Source organism: Clytia hemisphaerica, unplaced genomic scaffold, assembly GCF_902728285.1.
Source record: "Clytia hemisphaerica strain Z4C2 unplaced genomic scaffold, Clytia hemisphaerica genome assembly, whole genome shotgun sequence".
Taxonomy (NCBI): Eukaryota; Metazoa; Cnidaria; class Hydrozoa; order Leptothecata; family Clytiidae; genus Clytia; species Clytia hemisphaerica.
This window is the reverse complement of record NW_027104385.1, coordinates 964,705-987,108: the sequence shown is the minus strand read 5'-3', so window position 1 is coordinate 987,108 and position 22,404 is coordinate 964,705. Positions and strand designations below refer to the sequence as shown.

Below are 22,404 nucleotides of genomic sequence, written 5' to 3'. Positions count from 1 at the left end.
GATGACAAATTTTAACGATTTTCGTGATGCGTGATGGAGAAAATTTTTTTGCGTGATGGCGTGATTAGGGGTGCCGCTGGGGGGGGCTCTTATATGCTAAGGATTAATTCGATGTAAAAATACGTTAAAAATTAAGTATAAAACATGTTTTTTTGAAAACGTTTGTCGGTAGGAGTGGAAAAAAGGTGAAACTTTTGCATAATCACCAGGAAATGAAAAATACTGGTAAGGATACTGCTACTTTTTTTGCTATTGAAAGTTAGACCTATTTATCACTAACAGATTGGCAAAGTTTCGTTTGAATTCCATAAACAATTTAGAAGTTAGATATAATTTAGTAAACACAATTGACGTAAAAAAATTATCGCTATTTTTGCATTCTGGTCCGTAAAATAGACACCTACAAGAAAATTTCGGACAGCAAACAAGTAAATTCGGAAACTTCAGACATAGTGCTACATGATGATATATGTTTGCACGTGCCTCTATGACTGTCATAGTTGACCTCCCCCAGCTCCCGGACTAAAGGAAAATTATGACATTTCAGTTTCAAAACTATGGTCATTTTGGGAAACATTTCATAAAATAAGTTTAGTAAAAAGGTTATCATAGACAGTGGAATGATATACAGTAGTAGTGTATGTACGACATTATTCGGAATAAGGAGATTTCATTAAAGTTTCAAAAACACTTTGTCTAGTAACACTATGGTCACTTTTATGATGATCCGAATCGATATGCTTACCCCAGGACGGGGTGTACAGGTCTACAGAATCCTCGGACCCCCCTAAAAGGGAGATAATTGGAAAATGGGACTGAGATTTAATTTTCTGATTTTTCAATCCCTTACAGGGACTGCAAAGTTTCAAAAAAGGCACCCTTAATGGCGGTAAATACCACATTACATACCGTACACTTCACTCCCCCCTCCACGAGATGCTTTTAAACCATTTCTATATTCAAAATATTTATTTGAAAGAACATACAGATAGTTGAGATCAGTGAATCCACGTTTAAAAGAAACAACAAAATTCTATCCCAAACATCTCAACAAAGATTGACGTGTTGAGGACGTGTTGAGGACGTGTTGAAAACTGAACACATAACAATAAATAACCTTATTATGATGTCGTCATAAAAAAAATGCAATGAAAATTTAGTAATAAAAAAATCTATAAAACGAGGGTTGATAGATAAAATACAGGGTGTTTGGAAAAAAATGATCCCACAAGTTTATCACCTAATCTATCCAAATCTATAAAAAAGAAATAGAAGTCTACACTGTATTTATTAAGTAAAGCGTATTTGCCACCTCATACCGAGGGCCTTCCAAAGAAGTAAAATCCTTTAATACAGGGTGTCCCTAATAAAAGTATCGAGTTTGAACATGCGATTGAGTAGAAAGTTTTAAGTGTGTATTCACAAAATTGTATTTTAAGCTCTCCCTCTTTTTTCTTTGTCATTACGTAACAATAAAAACATACTCTGCCTGTTTACAAATGCAACGAAGAAAATTTGAATTTTTATTAATTTTGATTTTTAAAGACGTACATTTATGCAACAGGGGAATAGTAAAAAGGGCTATTGATTAATTTATACGTTGTAGCTACCTTTTGTAATGAGCCTATGTGATGGAGAACGTTCTTATATTTTAGCGATAACACACACAAACTTTTTTACTCAATCGCATGTTCAAACTCGATACTTTTATTAGGGACACCCTGTAGACCTTTTCATAAATTACGTCACGAACATCACTTGCCTCGTTTTGAAATTATTGCCTTGGTGATTAACTCCCAGCAGATTTTATTAAAACTACTTACTATTCATAAAGAAATCATTTAATGTCTCAAGGGACATAATCACCATGGCAATTGTTTGAATACGAGGCAAGTGATGTTCGTGACGTAATTTATGAAAAGGTCTATTGGCTATCCGAAAGTAGGGGAGCGCTCCTCGCCATGTTTGTTTCACTACTTAGCCTTAATCCTTCTTTTAAGTTTTCAAGCATTAAGCAGAGATATCAAAAAGAGTACCTCCTTTTTTGGTGATCATTGGGTCCAACCCACAATCTCGTTCATCGTAACTGGAAGTTCTTCTATCTCCATTTACAGTGGATCTAAAAATATGATAAAATCCTCTTCTTTTGATATTAAAGAACAATGATAGAGGTCACGTTGGTTCTAGTCTAGTAGAATTACATTGTTAACTTGAAAAATAGTACGAGGAGTGAAATTTACAGTCCCTGCAGACAATATTTCACTTATCAATTTCGAGTATTTTATCTGTTGTACAACCATAAAAGTAGATAACGAAAATGAGGTTTTAAATTCTTTATCAATTATGGTGGAAATTTTCAAACCAGGCTCAAAAGATGGACCTTGAAACGTACTAAAACAGTATGGTTCATATAGTCTCGATGAATAGATCAATTTAGGTTTGCTAACTCAGCTCATGATATCCTTGAAATGTTCTTATTTTTGATCGCTTCATTGGGGACATAATTGTTCTTGTAAAGTTATTCTTATTGAAAGAAGAAAATCAGAGTGATGAAAATCAATTTAGTTTCAAATTCAATTTTATTTTTAAAAAATATGCAAAATTTTTATTTCCAATCTAGAATAAATCAATGATAAAAATGCTCCCAAACAACCGATTTTCTTCAAAATATCCTAAAAGTATGGCCATCTACTCTTAGGTTCCAAATAAACGCCCCCCCCCCGCTTGTTAATTTTTCGAAAATATTCCAAACCCCCGGACCTTATTAGGACCCCCCCCATTTATTAATTTTTAAAAATATTTTCAGTTGGCAAAAAGAAGTCTTCCTATTTTGCTCCAAAAAGCCTTATTTAGCCTATATTTATCTTATTTTTGGATTATCAGAAGTACAAATCTCTAACCCCCCGGCAATTAGGTCGGGTTATTAAACGTATTTCGTTTATTCGAACGGAGTAAAGAGTAAAGATTTCGCCACCCTAAAATTATCTGTATTGCTTAATTCGAACATTTAATCTTCTATGTTCTAAATTTAACACTAAATTTCTAGACTTTTAGATTTATTTCCATTGAAATACCTTAAGTGGATTATAATTCGCGACTTTCGCGAGTTATTCCGTAAATTCGCTAAATTTAATGCTTGGGAAAAATTTTAAAATTTTTGAATTCGTGAAATATAGTCCTCACAAAAATTTAATCTCCGTCAAATCTCTATTTTTAAAAATTAATCGTTTAAACAGTGATTTTAAGGGTTGTCAACATTTTTTTTTGTTGTTGTTTTAAACTACAAATTTGAAAACTAATCATCAGTAAAATTTTACACTAAACGGATTTTGTTTCGGAGGTATCAAAATCTATGAGCCAAAATCGTTTCTGAGCAACCTTAAGCAAAAACAAGTTGTTTTTTTCATCTTTAAATTCGCCGAAATTTTATCCTCATGAAAATTTTTATTTTCTTTGCTCGCGAAAAAAAATTCCGCGAAAAATAAAGTAATTTTGAAAAAAATACCTCGCAAAAATATGTGCAGGTGAAAATTATTCCACTTAAGGGTAACTTGTGGAAATCGCAATAAATTCTCTTTGGAAAGATTGCCTAAAAATGCCTTATTTTAGTATGATTTTTTGGGAAAATATAAATATCCGTAATGGAAAAAACACTACTTCTAAAGCAAAAAAAGCTACACAGTTAAGATTTGACAGGCCAAGTCAATACAACAATTACATTGTAGCTACTTGAAACCAGTATGTAAGATCTGATTCTAATCATAATTCGATAAAATAGCATTTCAAAAATTAATCGAATCCAATTGTACTTGAAATAACTCATTTACAATTTTGTTCATTTGTAAACATCGTTCAACCAATTCTCTCGATTTATTATTTCCGAGCTGTCGATGCAGTTTCGCATATTCCTTTACCAAAAACAAAAGATTTGACAAAGGCTCATTTTCCACATTTGCGAGGAGCTTTACTACTGCCTCAAAGTCGTGCTTTTGAAATTTCAGGTATGAACTAATTTGAATGATAATTCCATTATTACGTAGGTTAAAGCCATCAAGTAACACTTCTGCTTCGTTGAACTTTCCTAATTTGATCAAAATCAAGGCTTCCAAAATAAAGACATTTGCATCAGTAAAAACAATGTCTCGTTTAAGTTCATCGCAAGCAAGTAGTGATTCGTTGTAACTTCCTTTCTTATAAAGTAAAAAGCAATTCCTTTTTGGGAAGTTAAACTGAGACGATCGAGAATATTGTTTTCTGTGTAAATGTTCTTTCCAATTCTTCATGACTTGTTCAGCCAAATCAAAGCAACCGTTCATGATGTATAAAGAACATTTTGTATCATAATACAGCAGAAAGTTCATGTCACTGAGATTATTTGTGTCAACGGAATTCAACAAAACTTCAACCTCCTTTACAGTAAAAAACCTCGCCAATCTTAATTTAATATTATCAAATCCTTTCTTTATGACCAGTTCATTGAATAAATTTCGAACGATATCTTTGCATAACGACATTCTTCCATGTACATTATATGTCTCAGCTTCCTGTAGCTTCCACCAGTAAACTTCTATATGATTTTCTTCAAGCTCTGAGGAAAACTCTTCTTCAAAAGCAAAAATCTCATTCAAATTAAGTAAACCTAATTGACTTGACGCGCCTATGAAACAACGATGAACAACCAACAACGTGTGAAAAGTTTCCACATCTCGAAACAACCTATATTGTTTTAACAAAACTTTTGAAAGAAGTTCAGAAAGTTGGTATAAGTTCTCCATCTCCAGTCTGCCTACAGCGATATTCAACACCCGGGAAACATCAAAGTTGATAGTTTTGAATGCACCACTCATGATCATACGAAAAACATGAATGTACCATAAATCCTCATAGTCAGCATTTAATTCCAAATCTTTAATAGAAACCTCGATTTTCAAAAGAACAACTTCAAGCAGTGTCAACGGACTTTCATCCTCAACAAATTGTTTTTGTTCAATACGATATCGGATAACTTTTTGCACAAGACTGTGAATTTCTAAACATTCGTTCCGCTCGTTGACCAATGAATATTGACAAAGAAGATTGATTATTTCATTTAATTCAAATTCGTCAACTTTATCAAAATAGCTGAATGTCTTTTTGTTGATTTTTCGATTGTCCATGAAAGCCATCATTCCCAAGATCAAAAGAGCATTATTTGATTCGACCCGAATCTTCGCAAAAGCCATATCCCAAACTGTCAACAATGTTTTGTCATATTCAGTAAAGGAATTAATTTTCATTCCCAAAACACTTTTTCTGCATGCTTCAAATTGTTCAATGTATTTGTGTAGAGGAACTTTATGTTTTTTGATGTAACAAATGGCTTGGTGAAGGGCTAAAGGTAATGATTGTAAACGATTCGCTAAAATGGAGATTTCTTGTTGGCTTGCTGAAGAAAGTTCATTCTGTAAGAACCCAATGGATTCTTGTTCTTGGAAACATGGAACAGCAATTTGAATCAAACCATAATCTTCCCAATCCCTCAATTGAGATGTCAACAATAAGCTGATTTTTTCTTTCACATTTCGAATGAATGAAGTGACGTCTTTTGTGACCTCGGTGACGTCATCCAATACAACCAGCGATTTTTTGGAGCCTTCACAAATCTTAGAGAGGAAAATGAAAGCAAGAGTTTCCATCGAAGGTTCATCAGGAATTAGTTGTTTACAACCAAATGCGCACAAAATCTCGTTCAGAGATCTCTTGAGGCTGACAGCAGAAATCCAAAATATCTTCCGATATTCATCCTTGTGTATTTGAACGAACTTTGCAGCAGTTTGTGTTTTCCCCACACCTCCCATTTCACTCAAAGCAACCGCTTGATTTTGTTGAAGTTTCAAGTGAATGGATTCAATCATTCTTTCTCGTCCAAAGAAGATGGAAACAGGCTCTGGTAAATTCCAATGTGTCTTTGTTGTGTCTAGAAGGAACACAAAAGAAGGTGACAAAAAATAAATAAAGTTTCTTTGAATAAATTCAGGTTTAACCCTATTCATACTAGGCTTTTAGGGGCGGTTCAAAACTAGGGGGGGGGGGCTTTTCCTGTACCACTCCTAACTTTTGATCTAGTGGGTCTTTTTAGATGAAATTTGGCACACAAGATCCTTGTCACATAAGGCAACTTTTGACAAAAAATCTTTATAATGACGTCACTTATCATGCCTAAAGTGAGCAAAAACCGAAAATTTACTTTGTTCTTATATATAGCGATTGTATTCTAACAAAAGCAAAAATATATTTATATTGGAATACATTAGGTGTCGAAATTTTGAAGCTAAATAAAAGTTAACAGAAAATTTCATGGCAAAAGCTCTATTATTTCAGGAGCTATTACCATCAATTTGACCTCCAAACAGAAGCAAGCACCCCCCTAGTATGAATAGGGTTAAGCATGGGTAGAGAAAATAAAATCACAACTAAAGCTTTACCCTTTACAGATTTCGATTCCATTGATAGCTGGTCAACTTTGTTGAACAATTCTGTTAAAACAAGAAGATATTTATCTAAAAAGGCCTTTTTATTCAGCAACATTCCTTTAAAAGGATAAAAAACAAACTTTGTGAAGACTAATCATTGGTAAAGATCTTGGAACACTTGAAACATTTTTTCATCGAATAGCCCCATTTCGAAAGATTGATAAATACAGCAAGGTTTTTGGCCATAAACTTTACCATCAATTTGGAATTTGTCAGCTTTCAACGTCAATTTCGAATCCATCACTGTGGACAATTCTAGATAAAAAAGAAGAATGAAAATCAACATGTCAGCTTTTTTGAATGACTTCAAAGTTTTTATAAAGGTCACTTTCACATCAGAAGGGTGTGGATTGATGAAGTAACTAACTTCTCGTACATAATAAACCAAGGTAAAGCTTCCTGGGGTATGTATGTATGTAATAGTTTATTTCAAGTTGACGAACAGGTAGCAACAAAGGCTAATAAAAGTCAACGCTACTTTACAATTTGTAAGGTGATTACAGTTGAGGCACAAGGGCCTCTAAACCGTTCTTGTACAAAAAATCTTTTTAAAATATAATTTTTCACGAGGGCTTCCTCGTACCCTCCATTTAAAATCGTCATTCGATCTGGCTTTATTCATCTCGTCTGCTCTCTTTTTCCACTCTTTGATTTGTTCCCTCTCCATTTTTGTCAAGTCGTCGGTGATACTTAATTTCACGTACTTCTCGTGTTGTTTCAATTCAGTCAACTTCTTCATGAATCTGTATTTGTTATGACTGTCTTTTGAATACAACTTTGATTGGGCGCATAACCTTAGATTCTTTTCCAACACGAGAGACGTAGGTTGGTTGAGTCTTTAAATTAACGTCATTCAGAAGAAGCTCAGTAACGAAATCGATATCTTCTTTATTTTCATTTTCATTTACCCCATGGATAATGATATTTGCGTCTGTCGATAGTTTCCTTTGGTCCTCAATTTGTTCGTCGATTTTTTCCTCTCTCGTAGTAGCTGTTTCATGCTATTTACGCTTAATTGATCATTGTTTTTAGTCGCTTCAGCAAAACTTTTCTTACGTGGTTTTGTTGCGGTTTGAATTTTTGCAGTCTTGTTATTCAACGTCTCTTCTATCTTGGATGTTAGTTTTTTGTTTCTTTTCTAGCGTGGAAAACTGGCTCTGTATTAGATTGGTAACTTGATTTTTATCCTTGATGTATTCCTGATATCTTGCCTGTAAATCTTTGATCATTGTGTTTAGTCTTTTTTCACTCTCACTTTTGACTTTTATTATACTTTCGCACGATTCGATTTCTTTATAACTGTGCGTGCAGCTTTTAATTCTTTCCACTTGATTATGAACTTTTCTACCGAGTTCTTTTGCCGGAGAGCAACAAGTTATACTCACGTATTTTCGGTAACCTTTATTTAAAAACATATTTAACTGGTATGGTGGTAGTCCAGTGCAGGCATAATGTAGCGTTCGTTGGCATTTATGACATTGAATTCTCATTTTTTCATCGTCTTTTATACAATTATGCTCGGTACATCGATTGTTGTCACTCGCATCTTCATCAGGGATCAGGATCTTGCCAGGTGATGTCGTTTTTGGTTGAAATTTGGCTATTTTTTCCATATTTTTAAAATTTTATTGAAAATTCTTCATTTTGAAAAATAAACGAAGAGCACAACCTTTCTGTTTGACGTCAAATTTATTATGGGGTAGTTGCCAGTGTCGACCTTTCTTGTTCGTTTGACTCGCTCCATTGATATAATTTAAACAAAATAAAACAAAACATACCATCAATTTCATCTTTATCAGCTTTCATATTCATTGACTTGGCTAAATCTAAAGTAAAACAAATGGTGAAATTCAATAACCACAAAATTCAGCGTCAAGAAGTAAAAAAGGTTCACAAGATTCAGCAGCAATCGCATGAACTTGTTTTTTAATCCTTAGACTGTGCTTGACTTTACTTCAAATTGTCAACACTTATGCAAATAAAAAAACAATATAGGTAAAACTAGACGGTGTCCATCGCCGCAAACGCCGATACGGTGTCCGACGCCGCAAACACCAGTTTAGAGCTCCTAAAATGTCAAAAATTCGAAAGAGTTAAGAAAGTAAATGTGCTTTCAACAAAGTTAAAGCCAATGCAACTCACCTTCGACGTCAGTTTTGTCAGCTTTTGCCGAAGATAATTGTTTCAAATAAGTTTTGATCCATTGATTAGTTTGTTCGATATTTTTGATAGCATTCGAATTATCGCTCGCTTCATTTCGCAACAAATCCACTTCTTGATCCAAATTGGTGACCATTCGAGAAATAACCAACACATGTTTATCCAATGGACAACTTTCCAAATCATAAAACATTTGCATATTCTTATATTTCAATCCCAGTAAAATATTCTCCATTCGAGATCTCAGTTGTTTGAAAGCTTGTAAATTTGATACTGCATTGATTGAACCATGCATTAATTCATTTCTTAAATTTCTGATCAAAAACAAGAAAGCTCCAATAGATTGATCGTTGGGTTGAAGAGATTTGATTTTCCATCCTCCAGCAGGTTGCAATCCAACCACTGACCTCAATACAGCAATCAGTAAGGTGATATCCCAATCTTCTGGGTTGGTTGATCCATTTTGTGGACACAATATTTCCCATTGTTCTTTCTTCAACACTTTGTTCAACTCGTGTTTCTTGTTTTGTTTGCATTGCACGAATATTTGATAAAGTTGTTTTGGACAAGTTGGAAGTCCAGTATAAGAAGTGTCATTGTGCACATTGTGAAGTACATCAATGAGCACTTCTTTGATGCAATACTCCAAAGCGAGGTTGATGCGAACCCAATACTCGCTTTGGAGGATGTACAATGGTGTACTCATGTCATTGTCCTCATTTATTTATTTTTCTTTTCTAAACCTTTTGTTTTTGCTGAAAAATATAAAAAGCATAACAAATGTAAGAGTATGTTTGATTGAAAAACTGATATGAAAGAAACAATAATGATAAGAAGTGTAAACCGTACCATAATAGCCCTGCAATACACGATCTTTTTTATCGTGATGAGATTTAGAAATGAAACCATTCAAATATGAAGATCAGCTTAGTTGTGGAAAGAAGAATGAAGAAAATTAGGCTTTATAGTCGTTGGTAAAACATTTGACTAAATATACCATTGACTATCTATAGCTTTCAATTTTGAAAACTATTTAAAGAAATTTAAAAACTTTTTTTTCTTTATTATAAAAATATTATTACAAAAATACTATTTCAAAAACAGTTAAAATTTAAAGATAGTTTAGGAAATATATCTAAGTAGCGGTCCTAGGCCGTTGTCACAAACGACTTGTCACTCATTCATTACATCGAAGAAATTACATAAAACAATATATTAGAAACAATATGTTAAAAACATGACCCTGTTATGCTAGTTTCAATCACAAAGGATTTGCATCAAAAAAGCTTCAAAATAAAAAAGGAATTCCTTAACCATTGTGGTTAGTTATCGTGTGTAGATATTTGATTGTGACTTTGAAAGATTTTGAAAATCTTTGAAAATCGTTTGAAATATTCGTCGTAGAAATCTTACTGTAGTCTAATTTCAAAAGATGGCCTTCAATAGTGCTTCTGAAATTTATTAAGATGCTACAAATTTAGAAAGATGATGGATTACTCAAATTTCAATCTGGAGGAATCAGTTGTTAGTCGGTTGTTAAAATCTATAAAAGTCATGGACACAAATCAGGGGGTAAGAATTACCAATAGAATCTGTTTAGGTTAGAAATGTTGATGCAAATCAACATCATCCCCGGAAAAAATATACGTCAGGTTAAAATCGCTAGCGAAAATCAAAACGCTGCAGAAGAAGGCTTCAGACACGAAAGGCTATTATTATACTATCTAACATAGGAGAACAAAATGTAGTTAAACCAAACCCAGAAACTAACAGTTAACTAGATGGCCATTATCAGTAAAGCCATAGGTTAATGAACTAGTATTCAATCTTACAATATTTATTATTCGAGAATTTTCGGGGTACGTATAAATCCCTGTACCTATTAACCAAATAACCTTTGACTTAACATACAATAAATTTTAAACGTTCTTCAAAGAGATGATTTAGATATTTTTTCATTTGCACACACTTATCAACCAATTCTTTCGATTTATTTTTGTCGTGTTCTCGGCGAAGCTTGGCATATTTTTTCATCAAAAACAAAAGATTTTGGACGTACTCCGCGTTGTTATCTTTTATGAGTGATTCGACCGCCTCAAAATCATAAGTTCGAAATTGAAAGTATATAACTGTTCTTGAAATGTTCTTATTCTTGATCTCCTCATTGGGGACCTCATTTTTCTTACAAAATTTTTCTTATCAAAAGAAGAAAATCAGGCTGGGCCGCTTCAGCTAAGAAACAAAGAAAATCGTGAATTTAAACCTTGTTAAAAAAAAATGCAAAATTTTTATTTCCAATCAAAAATAAATCAATGATAAAATTACTTCCAAACAACCGACTTTGTTCAAAATATCCTTGGAATGTTGCCTTCCAAAAATTTCGTCTACCCATAGTTCTATTTCATAACATTTAATCCTCTAATTCAACACAAAAATTCAAGACCTTTAGAAATTTAGACGGATTAGCGGAATTTAGGTCTACTGTCGAAGACAGAAAATTGGGTTGTTTTGGTCTGGAAAAATTTAATTTGGCGAAAAATCGTTCGAAATTTCGGAATTTGCACCAAAAAGTCAAAATTCTGGAATTTTCGAGAAAAAAATCAATTTCATAGGAAAGTTTCGGTGGTGGAATTTCGGTCTTAATCTTGACGGTGTGACGGAAAATTGACAAAAATTTGACCGAATGGCGGAATCCCCTGAAACCAACTCCTCAATTATTTTCATAATTAAAAAGAAAAACACTACTTCTGATTTTACAGGCTAAGTCAATGCAATAATACACTCTTCTCGAGATGCATAAATTTATTGTTGTCCTCGTTTTTAAAAACATTTCATTGCTATCAAATTATACATTTAAACCAATTTAAATTCCCAAAAGGCAAACATTAACTCTAAAACAAAAGTACTTGAAATTCAAAATGTCTCATGAGGTGTAAACAACACAATTATCATTGTGAATATGTAATTTTATAGCAATGAAATCTGTTTGAAAACGAGGACAACAATAAATTTATGCATCTCGAGAAGAGTGTATTACATTGCTGGCACTTGAAAAACTTATCAGTATAGCCTGCACTTAAAAGTTGGAGTAATTCCCAAAGATCCAATTCTAATCATAATTCCATATAATAAGATTTCAAAGATAAATCATATCCAATTGTACTTGAAATAATTCATTTACAACTTTTTTCATTTGCAAACATCGTTCAACTATTTCTCTCGATTTATTATTTTCGAGTTGTCGATGCAGTTTCGCATATTCATTTACCAAAAAGAAAAGATTTGACAAAAGCTCATCTTCCGCATCAGAAAGGAGCTTTACTACTGCCTCAAAGTCGTGCTTTCGAAATTTCAGGTATGAACTGATTCCAATGATAATTCCATTATTGCGTTGATTAAAGTCATCAAGTAACACTTCTGCATCGTCGAACTTTCCTAATTTGATCAAAATCAATGCTTCCGAAATTAAAACATCTGCATCAATAAAAAAATATTGTTTAAATTCATCGCAAGCTAGTAGTGCTTCGTTGTAATCTCCTTTCTTGTAAAGTAAAAAGCAATTCTTTTTTGTGAAATTAAAGTGCCATAATCGAGAAAAAGGTTTTCTGTGTAAATGTTCTTTCCAATTCTTCATGACTTGTTCGGCCAAATCAAAGCAACCCTTCTTGATGTATAAAGAACATTTCGCATTATAATATACCATAAAGTGCACGTCACTGAGATTATTTGTGTCAACGGAATTCAACAAAGCTTCAACTTCACTTACAGTAAAAAAACTCGCCAATCTTAATTTAATATCATCAAATCCTTTCTTCTTGACCAGTTCATTGAATAAATTTCGAACGATATTATTGAATAACAACGCTCTTCCATGTATATTATATAACTCAGCTTGCTTTAGCTTCCACTGGTAAACTTCTACAGAATGCTCTTCAAGTTCTGTGGAAAACTCTTTTTCAAAAGAAAAAATCTCATTCACATTAAGTAAACCTAATTGATTTGACACATATAAGAATCGACGATGACAACACAACAGCATATCAAAAGTTTTCACATCTCGAGACAACCTATATTGTTTTAACAAAACTTGAACAAAAAGTTCAGCAAGTAGGTATAAGTTTTCCATCTCCATTCTGCCTGCGGCTATATCTAACACCAGGTAAGCATCAAAGTTGATAGCATTGAGTGCACCACTCATGATCAAACGAAAAACATGAATGTACCATAAATCCTCATAGTCGCAATTTATAACCAAATCTTTAATAGAAACATCGATTTTCAAAAGAACACCTTCAAGCAGTGTCAACGGACATTCGTCCTCAACAAATTGTTTCTGTTCAATACGATATCGGATAACTTTTTGCACAAGACTGTGAATTTCTAAACAATCATTTCGCTCGTTGACCAATGAATATTGACCAAGCAGTGAGATGATTTCATTTAATTCAAATTCGTCAACTTTATCAAAATAGCTGAATGTCTTTTTATTGATTTTTCGATTGTCCATGAAAGCCATCATTCCCAAGATCAAAAGAGCATTATTTGATTCGACCCGAATCTTCGCAAAAGCCATATCCCAAACTGTCAACAATGTTTTGTCATATTCAGTAAAGGAATTAATTTTCATTCCTAAAACACTTTCTCTGCATGCTTCAAATTGTTCGATGTATTTGTGTAGAGGAACTTTATGTTTTTTGATGTAACAAATGGCTTGGTGAAGGGCTAAAGGTAATGATTGTAAACGATTCGCTAAAATGGAGATTTCTTGATGGCTGGCTGTAGTAAGTTCATTCTGTAAGAAGCCAATGGATTCTTGTTCATGGAAACATGGAACAGCAATTTGAATCAAACCATAATCTTCCCAATCCCTCAATTGAGATGTCAACAATAAGCTGATTTTTTCTTTCACATTTCGAATGAATAAAGTGACATCTTTTGTAACATCAGTGACGTCATCCAATACAACCAGCGATCCTTTGGAGCCTTCACAAATCTTAGAGAGGAAAATGAAAGTCAGAGTTTCCATCGAAGGTTCATCAGCTATTAGTTGTTTACAACGAAATGCACACAAAATCTCTTTCCAAAGATCTCTTGAGCCTGACAGCAGAAATCCAAAATATCTTCTGATATTCATCTTTGTGTATTTGAACGAACTTTGCAGCAGTTTGTGTGTTTTCCCCACACCTCCCATTTCACTCAAAGCAATTGCTTGATTTTGTTGTGAAGTTTTAAGTGAATGGATTCAATCAAACTTTCTCGTCCAAAGAAGATGGAAACAGGCTCTGGCAAATTCCAATGCGTCTTTGTTGTGTCTAGAAGGAATACAAAAGAAGGTAACAAATATCAAATAAAGTTTCTTTGAATAAATTCAGGTTTAACCCTATTCATACTAGGCTTTTAGGGGCAGTCCAAAACTAGGGGGGGCTTTTCCTGTACCACCCCTAACGTTTGATTTTTAGAATCTTTTAACTTTTCGAAAAATTGTTTTCTGAATATGAAATTTTGAGGGGTGCTCAGAGTTATGCTAAAGATTGCCTGTACCAAATTTCAAGTCATTAGAGACATTAGAACACGCTACGTCAAAAAATGAATTTTATGGACACTTTTTTTGGACTACCCGGTAGTGGGTCTTTTTAAAAGAAATTTGGCACACGAGATTCTTGTCACATAAGGCAACTTTTGACAAAAATCTTTATGATGACGTCACTCATCATGCAAAAAGTGAGCAAAAACCGAAAGTTTACTTTGTTCTTATATATATAGCGATTGTATTCTAACAAAGGCAAAAATAAATTTATATTGGAACAGTGTCAATTTTTGTGTGTAAATCTTTAGGTGTCGAAATTTTGAAGCTAAATAAAAGTTTAACGAAAATTTCATGGCAATAGGTCTATTATTTCAGGAGCTATTACCATTAATTTGATCTCCGAACAGAAGCAAGCATCCCACGTGGTACGAATAGGGTTAAGCATGGATAAAGAAAATATCACAACTAAAGCTTTACCATTTACAGATTTTGATTCCATTGAAAGCTGGTCAACTTTGTTGCTCAATTCTGTTAAAAAAATGCTATTTATCAGAAAAGGCCTTTTTATTCAGCAACATTCCTTTAAAAAAATAAAAAACAAGCTTTGTGAAGACTAATCATAGGTAAAGGTCTCGGATCACATGAAACATTTTTCATCAAATGGGTCCCATCTCAAAAGATGAGAAATAGAACAGAGTGAAAAATACAGCAAGGTTCCTGGGGTAGTTGCCGGTGTCGACCTTACTTGTTCGTTTGACTCGCTCTATTGAAATAATTTAAACAAAATAAAACAAGACATACTATCAATTTCATCTTTATTAGCCTTCGTATTCAGTCTACTATTCATTGACTTGGCTAAATCTAGAGTAAAACAAATGGTGAAATTCAATGACTACAAAATTCAGTGTCAAGAGGTAAAAAGTTAACAAGATTCAGCTCCTAAATTATCAAAAATTCAAAAGAGGTAATAAAGTAAACGTGCTTTCGACAAAATCGAAAACCAATGCAACTCACCTTCGACGTCAGTTTTGTCAGCTTTTGCCGAAGATAATTGTTTCAAATAACTTTTGATCCATTTATTAGTCTGTTCGATATTTTTGATAGCATTCGAATTATCGCTCGCTTCATTTCGCAACAAATCCACTTCTTGATCCAAATTGGTGACCATTCGAGAAATAACCAACACATGTTTATCCAATGAACAACTTTCCAAATCATAAAACACTTGCATATTCTTATATTTTAATCCCAGTAAAATGTTCTCAATTCGAGATCTCAGTTGTTTGAAAGCTTGTAAATTTGGTACTGCATTGACTGAACCATGCATTAATTCATTTCTTAAATGTCTGATCAAAAACAAGAAAGCTCCAATAGATTGATCGTTGGATTGAAGAGATTTGATTTTCCATCCTCCAGCAGGTTGCAATCCAACCACTGACCTCAATACAGTAATCAGTAAGGTGATATCCCAATCTTCTGGGTTGGTTGATCCATTTTGTGGACACAATATTTCCCATTGTTCTTTCTTCAACACTTTGTTCAACTCGTGTTTCTTGTTTTGTTTGCATTGCACGAATATTTGATAAAGTTGTGTTGGACAAGTTGGAAGTCCAGTATAAGAAGTGTCATTGTGCACGTTGTGAAGTACACCAATGAGCGCCTCTTTGATGCAATACTCCAAAGCGAGGTGGATGCGAACCCAATACTCGCTTTGGAGGATGTACAATGGTGTACTCATCTCATTCTCTTCATTTATTTCTTTTTATTTTCTTAATCTTTTGTTTTTGCTGAAAAATATAAAAAGTATAACAAATGTAAGTGTGGAAACATTTTAACATAAGTGGTCGCAAATGTTTGATTGGAAATCTACACTGATATGAAAGAAACAATAATAATGATAAGTGTAAACCGTACCATGATAGCCCTGCAATACACGATCTTTTTTATCGTGATTGGAATTAGAAATGAAACCATTCAAATCTCAAGGACAGCTTAGTTGTGGAAAGAAGAATGAAGAAGACTTTGTAGTCGTTGATAAAACATTTGACTAAATATACTTATTACTATGCATAGCTTTCAATTTTAAAAACTATTTAAAGTAATCAAAAACCTTTATTTTTCTTATTATAAAAATGTTATTTCAAAAACAGTTAAAATCTAAAGATAGTTCAAGAAATATATCTAACTAGCAGTCCTAGGTCGTCGTCACAAACGACTTGTCACTTATTCATTACATCGAAGAAATTACATAAAACAATATATTTAAAACATTTAAGTTGAAAACATGACCCTGTTATGCTAGTTTCCATAACAAAAGATTTAAATCAAAAAACCTTCAAAAATCTTTGAAAATCGTTTGAAATATTCGTCGTAGAAATCCAAAATAAAGTCTTACTGTAGTCTAATTTCAAAAGATGGCCTTCCATAGCGCTTCTGAAATTTATTAAGATACTGCAAATTTAGAAAGATGATGGATTACTCAAATTTCAATCTGGAGGAATCAGTTGTTAGTCAGTTGTTAAAATCTATAAAAGTCATGGACACGAATCAGGGGGCAAGAATTACCAATAGAATCTGTTTAGGTTAGAAATGTTGATGCAAATCAACATCATCCCCGGAAAAAATATACGGCAGGTTAAAATCGCTAGCGAAAATCAAAACGCTGCAGAAGAAGGCTTCAGACACGAAAGGCTGTTATTATACTATCTAACATAGGAGAAGAAAAAGTAGTTAAACCAAACCCAGAAACTAACAGTTAACTAGATGGCCATTATCAGTAAAGCCATAGGTTAATGAACTAGTATTCAATCTTACAATATTCATTATTTGAGAATTTTGGGGAACATACGTATAAATCCCTATACCTATTGATCAAAATAACCTTTGACTTAAGCTAGTCCAATTAATTTTAAACGTTCTTCAAAGAGATGATTTAGATTTTTTTTAATTTGCGCACACTTATCAACCAGTTCTTTCGATTTATTTTTCTCCAGTTCTCGGCGGAGCTTACCATATTCTTTCACCAAAAACAAAAGATTTTGGACGTGCTCCGCGTCGTTATCTTTTAGCAGTGATTCTACCGCCTCAAAATCATAATTTGGAAATTTAAAGTATATAACTGTTCTTGAAATGTTCTTATTTTTGATCGCCTCATTGTTCTAAAAAGATTATTCTTATTAAAAAAATAAAATCAGGGTGATGCTGGGCCACTTCAGCTAGGAAACAAAGAAAATCGTAAATCTTAAAATAATATGCTAAATCTTTATTCCCAATCTAAAATAAATCAATAATAAAATCCCAATCAACCGATTTTGTTCAAAATACCCATAATTCTATTTCATAACAATCCTCTAATTTAACACAGAAATTCAACACGTAAAGAAATTTGGACGGATGTGCAGAATTTAGGTCAACTGTCAGAAAATTGGGATGTTTTGGTCCGGAAAAATGGAATTAGGGGAAAATTCGTTTGGAATTTCCACCAAAAAGTCAAAATTCAGGAATTTTTGAGAAAAGAACTTATTTCAAAGGAAATTTTCAGTGGCAGAATTTCGGTCTTGATCTTGACGGTGTGACGGAAATTGGACACAAATTTGACCGAATGGTGGAATCAGGTCCCCACTGAAACCATCCCATAGAATATTTTCATAATTAAAAAGAAATTTTGATTTTACAGGCCTAGTCAATGCAACAATTACATTGCTGGCATTTGAAAAACTAATCAGTTTAGCCAAAAGTTGGAGTAATACCCAAAGATGCAATTCTAATCATAATTCCATATAATAAGATTTCAAACACATATCGAATCCAATTGTACTTGAAATAATTCATTTACAATTTTTTTCATTTGCAAACATCGTTCAACCAATTCTCTCGATTTATTATTTTCTAGTTGTCGATGCAGTTTTGCATATTCCTTTACCAAAAACAAAAGATTTAACAAATCCTCATCTTCCACATTTGTGAGGAGCTTTACTACGACCTCAAAGTCGTTCTTTCGAAATTTCAGGTATGAACTGATGTCAATGATAATATTATTGTGTTGGTCAAAGCCATCAAGTAACACTTCTGCGTCGTTGAACTTTCCTAATTTGATCAAAATCAAGGCTTCCCAAATGAGAACATCTGCATCAGTAAAAACAATGTCTCGTTTAAGTTCAGCGCATGCAAGTAGTGCTTCGTTGTAATTTCCTTTCTTGTAAAGAAAAAAGCAATTCTTTTTTGTGAAGTTAATCTGAGACGATCGAGAAATTTTTTTTCTGTGTAAATGTTCTTTCCAATTCTTCATGGTTTGTTCAGCCAAAAGATAGCAACCGTTCTGGATGTATAAAGAACATTTTCCATCATAATACACCAAAAAGTCAGCGTCACTGAGATTATTTGTGTCAACAGAATTCAACAATACTTCAATAACCCTTACAGGGAGAAAACTCGCCAATCTTAATTTAACATCATCAAATCCTTTCTTCTTGACTAGTTCATTGAATAAATTTCGAACGATATCTTTGCATAACGACATTCTTCCACGTATATTATATGCCACAGCTTGCAGTAGCTTCCAACGGTAAACTTCTACAGAACTTTCTTCAAGCTCTGAGGAAAACTCTTCTTCAAAAGCAAAAATGTCATTCAAATTAAGTAAACCTAAATTAATTGACGCGTTTATGAAACGACGATGAACAAGCAACAATGTCTGAAAAGTTTCCACATCTCGAAACAACCGATATTGTTTTAACAAATCTTTTGAAAGAAGTTCAGAAATTTGGTATAAGTTTTCCATTTCCATTCTGCCTACGGCGATATTTAACACCAGGGTAACATCAAAGTTGATAGTTTTGAGTGCACCACTCATGATCAAACGAAAAACATGAATGTACCATAAATCCTCGTAGTCATCATTTGCAAACAAATCTTTAATAGAAACCTCGATTTTCAAAAGCACACCTTCTAGCAGTGTCAACGGACATTCATCCTCAACAAAGTGTTTCTGATCAATACGATATCGGATAACTTTTTGCACAAGACTGTGAATTTCTAAACATTCGTTTCGCTCGTTGACCAATGAATATTGACCAAGCAGTGAGATGATTTCATTTAATTCAAATTTGTCAACTTTATCAAAATAAAAGAATGTCTTTTTTTTTATTTTTCGATTGTCCATGAAAGCCATCATTCCCAAGATCAAAAGAGCATTCTTTGATTCGACCCGAATCTTCGCAAAAGCTAAATCCCAAACTGTCAACAATGTTTTGTCATATTCAGTAAAGGAATTGATTTTCATTCCCAAAACACTTTTTCTGCATGCTTCAAATTGTTTGATGTATTTGTGTAGAGGAACTTTATTTTTTTTTATGTAACAAATGGCTTGGTGAAGGGCTAAAGGTAATGATTGTAAACGATTCGCTAAAATGGAGATTTCTTGATGGCTTGCTGTAGTAAGTTCATTCTGTAAGAAGCCAATGGATTCTTGTTCATGGAAACATGGAACAGCAATTTGAATCAAACCATAATCTTCCCAATCCCTCAATTGAGATGTCAACAATAAGCTGATTTTTTCTTTCATATTTCCAATGAATGAAGTGACGTCTTTTGTGACCTCAGTGACGTCATCCAATACAACCAGCGATCTTTTGGAGCCTTCACAAATCTTAGAGAGGAAAACGAAAGTGAGATTTTCCATCGAAGGTTCATCAGCTATTAGTTGTTTACAACCAATTGCACACAAAATCTCGTTCAGAGATCTCTTGAGGCTGAGAGCAGAAATCCAAAATATCTTCCGATATTCATCTTTGTGTATTTGAACGAACTTTGCAGCAATTTGTGTTTTTCCCACACCTCCCATTTCACTCAAAGCAATTGCTTGATTTTGTTGAAGTTTCAAGTGAATGGATTCAATCAAAGGTCTGGCAAATTCCAATGTGTCTTTGTTGTGTCTAGAATGAATACAAAAAAGGTGACAAATAACAAATAAAGTTTCTTTGAATAAATTTAGGGGCAGTTCAAAACTAGGGGGGGTTTTCTTGTACCACCCATTAACTTTTGATTTAGTGGTTCTTTTTGAATGAAATTTGGCATACAAGAACCTTGTCATATAAGGCAACTTTTGACAAAAAATCTTTCTGATGACGTCACTCATCATGCCTACAGTGAGGAAAAGCTGAAAATTTCCTTTGTTCTTATAAATAGCTAATGCAATCTAACAAAGGCTTTAGAAAAAAGTTGGCTGAGTCTAAAATCTATTATATATAGCTATTACCATTAATTTGACCTCCAAACAGAAGCAGCCCCCCCCTTAGTACGATTAGGGTTAAGCATGGATGGAGAAAATAACAATCATAGCTAAAGCTTTACCCTTTAGAGATTTTGATTCCATTGATAGCTGGTCAACTTTGTTGCTCAATTCTGTAAAAAACAAGTGATACTTTTATGGACCTACCTGGTTATGCATTTAACACATATATAATTGATATCTACGTGAGCGTGACCATTAAACAATTATTCAGAACAAATAGTGACGATCTATTAAAATTAGTCGTTTGTTTCTTATATGCTCTTGAAATATTCTTTCATATTCAAGACTTCGTGAGCAAAAAAAGTTATTTGGCTAATAACATTGATGTATGCTTATTAATAGCGATTCTTATAGATAAACATGCCTTTTTTGAGCTGAAAATTCACTTTTTCACAAAAATGAACCATCTTTTACCTACTTTCATGCAAAAAATCGAACCCGTTTTTTTAGCCGTTTTTTGGCCCAAATTTGCCCAAAAACACTTTTTTCGAAAATCGGGCTCCGTCACATTCGAGGGTTTATAGTTATGCATCTTTGTGCAAAAAATCATTAAGAATGAAAGAGCCAATCTCTTGAAAAGCTAATACCTAAGTAATTATTGATAATGTGCTTATAAAAAGATATCGAATTTGGCCAGTTTTTCTATAAAAACACGTCAAGCAGCCAAAATTTCATGTCTAAACACACATATTCTTCAAAAGTAAGCCCTCATGAGCAAAAAAACATCTATCTCATAAAAAATTGAGTAATTTGACTACGAACATTGATGTATGCTTATTAATAGTGATTCTTATAGATACACATGCGTTTTTTGAGCCAACAAAATTTGCTTGCAAAAATCTGCTTGAGCCATCTTTTACCTATGATGGTACCCTACTTTCATGCAAAAAAATCCGAAAAAATTAATGATCCAATTTTTCACAAAGTCCAAAAAAACCGTTCTTTAGCCGTTTTATGGTCCAAATTTGCCCCAAAACTTTTTTTTGAAAATCGGGCTCCGTCACATTCTGGCCATCACCATTTCGCACCTTTTTTACCAAAAATCAAAAGATTCCTATGATTCAATCCTGAGAAAAGTTGGTAACAGACGAACGGACGAACGGACGAACGGACGGACGAACGAACAAACGAACACAGGTTAATTTATAGGACCTACACCCCACCGGGGTAGGTCCAAAAATTATATTTATCAGAAAAGGCCTTCTTATTCAGCAATATTCCGTTAAAAGAATAAAAATAAACTTCGTGTAGATTACAGAGGAAATTTGTAAAGGTCTCGGAACACTTGAAACATTTTTCATCGACTAGATACATTTGAAATCTGAATAACGCCAAAGTTTTATTTTGATGAAAAAAGTTGCTAGCAGACCACCTCAAAAGAGGAGGAAAAAACATTCGACAAACACAACAAATTTTTCTGGTATAACTTTACCATCAATTTGGCACATGTCAGCCTTCAACGTCAATTTATCTTGTAAAATGGTAAAAAGGAATTTCCCCAAATACGAAAATCACTTAAACCATTCAGGCCCAAAAAAACCTTTTCAGCTGTTTTTGGCCCAAATTTGCCCAAAATAATTTTTTTTTTTTTAAATCTGGCTCCGTCACATTTTGGGCATTGCCATTTTGCATCATTGTGCAATAAATCAGAAAAAGATTATGAGTCAACATTGAGAAAAGCTGTATTTTCTTATTTGGTTAAAGGGAATTTCCCCAAAATACGAAAATCCGTCTTTTAAGGCGAATAAGAATTTCCCGGAAAAAACACTTCACCATTCTTTAGAGAATCTTGCCCTCCATCTTTGTACAAAAAATCAGAAAAAAGTAATGACAGGATTTTGCACAAAGTCCAAAAAACCTATTTTTAGGCAGTTTTGGCCCAAATTGCCCAAATTTTTTATTCGAAAATCGGG

The 22,404-nt window shown here is 33.4% G+C and overlaps 3 protein-coding genes across 4 annotated transcripts in view; all 3 read right to left on the bottom strand.

Annotated features, from left to right (window-relative positions):
- Positions 1 to 3,398: 3,398 nt before the first annotated feature.
- LOC136819468 (uncharacterized) lies at positions 3,399 to 9,423 on the bottom strand. Its single transcript, XM_067075691.1, has 5 exons — positions 8,655 to 9,423; positions 8,291 to 8,338; positions 6,708 to 6,767; positions 6,465 to 6,515; positions 3,399 to 5,956 (listed from the first exon to the last, which is right to left on the bottom strand). Exons 1-5 carry the CDS (start codon positions 9,376 to 9,378, stop codon positions 3,783 to 3,785), a joined length of 3,057 nt encoding a protein of 1,018 aa, XP_066931792.1. The 5' UTR covers positions 9,379 to 9,423; the 3' UTR covers positions 3,399 to 3,782.
- Positions 9,424 to 13,868: 4,445 nt separating this feature from the next.
- LOC136819455 (golgin subfamily B member 1-like) lies at positions 13,869 to 15,981 on the bottom strand. Its single transcript, XM_067075678.1, has 4 exons — positions 15,214 to 15,981; positions 15,001 to 15,060; positions 14,677 to 14,727; positions 13,869 to 13,984 (listed from the first exon to the last, which is right to left on the bottom strand). The coding sequence occupies exons 1-4, from the start codon at positions 15,935 to 15,937 to the stop codon at positions 13,869 to 13,871; spliced, it is 951 nt and encodes a 316-aa protein (XP_066931779.1). The 5' UTR covers positions 15,938 to 15,981.
- A 1,147-nt stretch (positions 15,982 to 17,128) lies between these two features.
- Positions 17,129 to 22,404, bottom strand: part of LOC136819467 (uncharacterized) — a 29,511-nt gene continuing 24,235 nt past the window's right edge. Inside the window, exons 1-3 of one of the 2 annotated variants that reach the window (XM_067075689.1) lie at positions 21,924 to 21,960; positions 20,551 to 20,601; positions 17,129 to 20,132 (exon numbers count right to left, since the gene is read on the bottom strand). In XM_067075689.1, the coding sequence (XP_066931790.1) occupies positions 17,990 to 20,041 (2,052 nt within the window). In that variant the 5' untranslated portion in view covers positions 20,042 to 20,132; positions 20,551 to 20,601; positions 21,924 to 21,960 and the 3' untranslated portion in view covers positions 17,129 to 17,989. Of the gene's footprint in view, positions 20,133 to 20,550; positions 20,602 to 21,923; positions 21,961 to 22,404 lie in introns of those variants that run through there. The other variant, XM_067075690.1, reaches the window with a different exon arrangement.

What these genes read in the sequence shown, in the direction of transcription:
- LOC136819468 (XM_067075691.1), bottom strand. Translation starts at nt 9,378, where the DNA reads ATGAGTACACCATTGTACATCCTCCAAAGCGAGTATTGGGTTCGCATC. An exon ending in TGATAAAGATGAAATTGATG is followed by an intron (nt 6,768 to 8,290) that starts GTATGTTTTGTT and finishes TTTTTTATCTAG; the next exon opens with AATTGTCCACAGTGATGGAT. An exon ending in GGAATCGAAATCTGTAAAGG is followed by an intron (nt 5,957 to 6,464) that starts GTAAAGCTTTAG and finishes TGTTCCTTCTAG; the next exon opens with ACACAACAAAGACACATTGG.
- LOC136819455 (XM_067075678.1), bottom strand. Translation starts at nt 15,937, where the DNA reads ATGAGTACACCATTGTACATCCTCCAAAGCGAGTATTGGGTTCGCATC. An exon ending in TAATAAAGATGAAATTGATA is followed by an intron (nt 14,728 to 15,000) that starts GTATGTCTTGTT and finishes TTTTTTTAACAG; the next exon opens with AATTGAGCAACAAAGTTGAC. An exon ending in GGAATCAAAATCTGTAAATG is followed by an intron (nt 13,985 to 14,676) that starts GTAAAGCTTTAG and finishes TATTCCTTCTAG; the next exon opens with ACACAACAAAGACGCATTGG.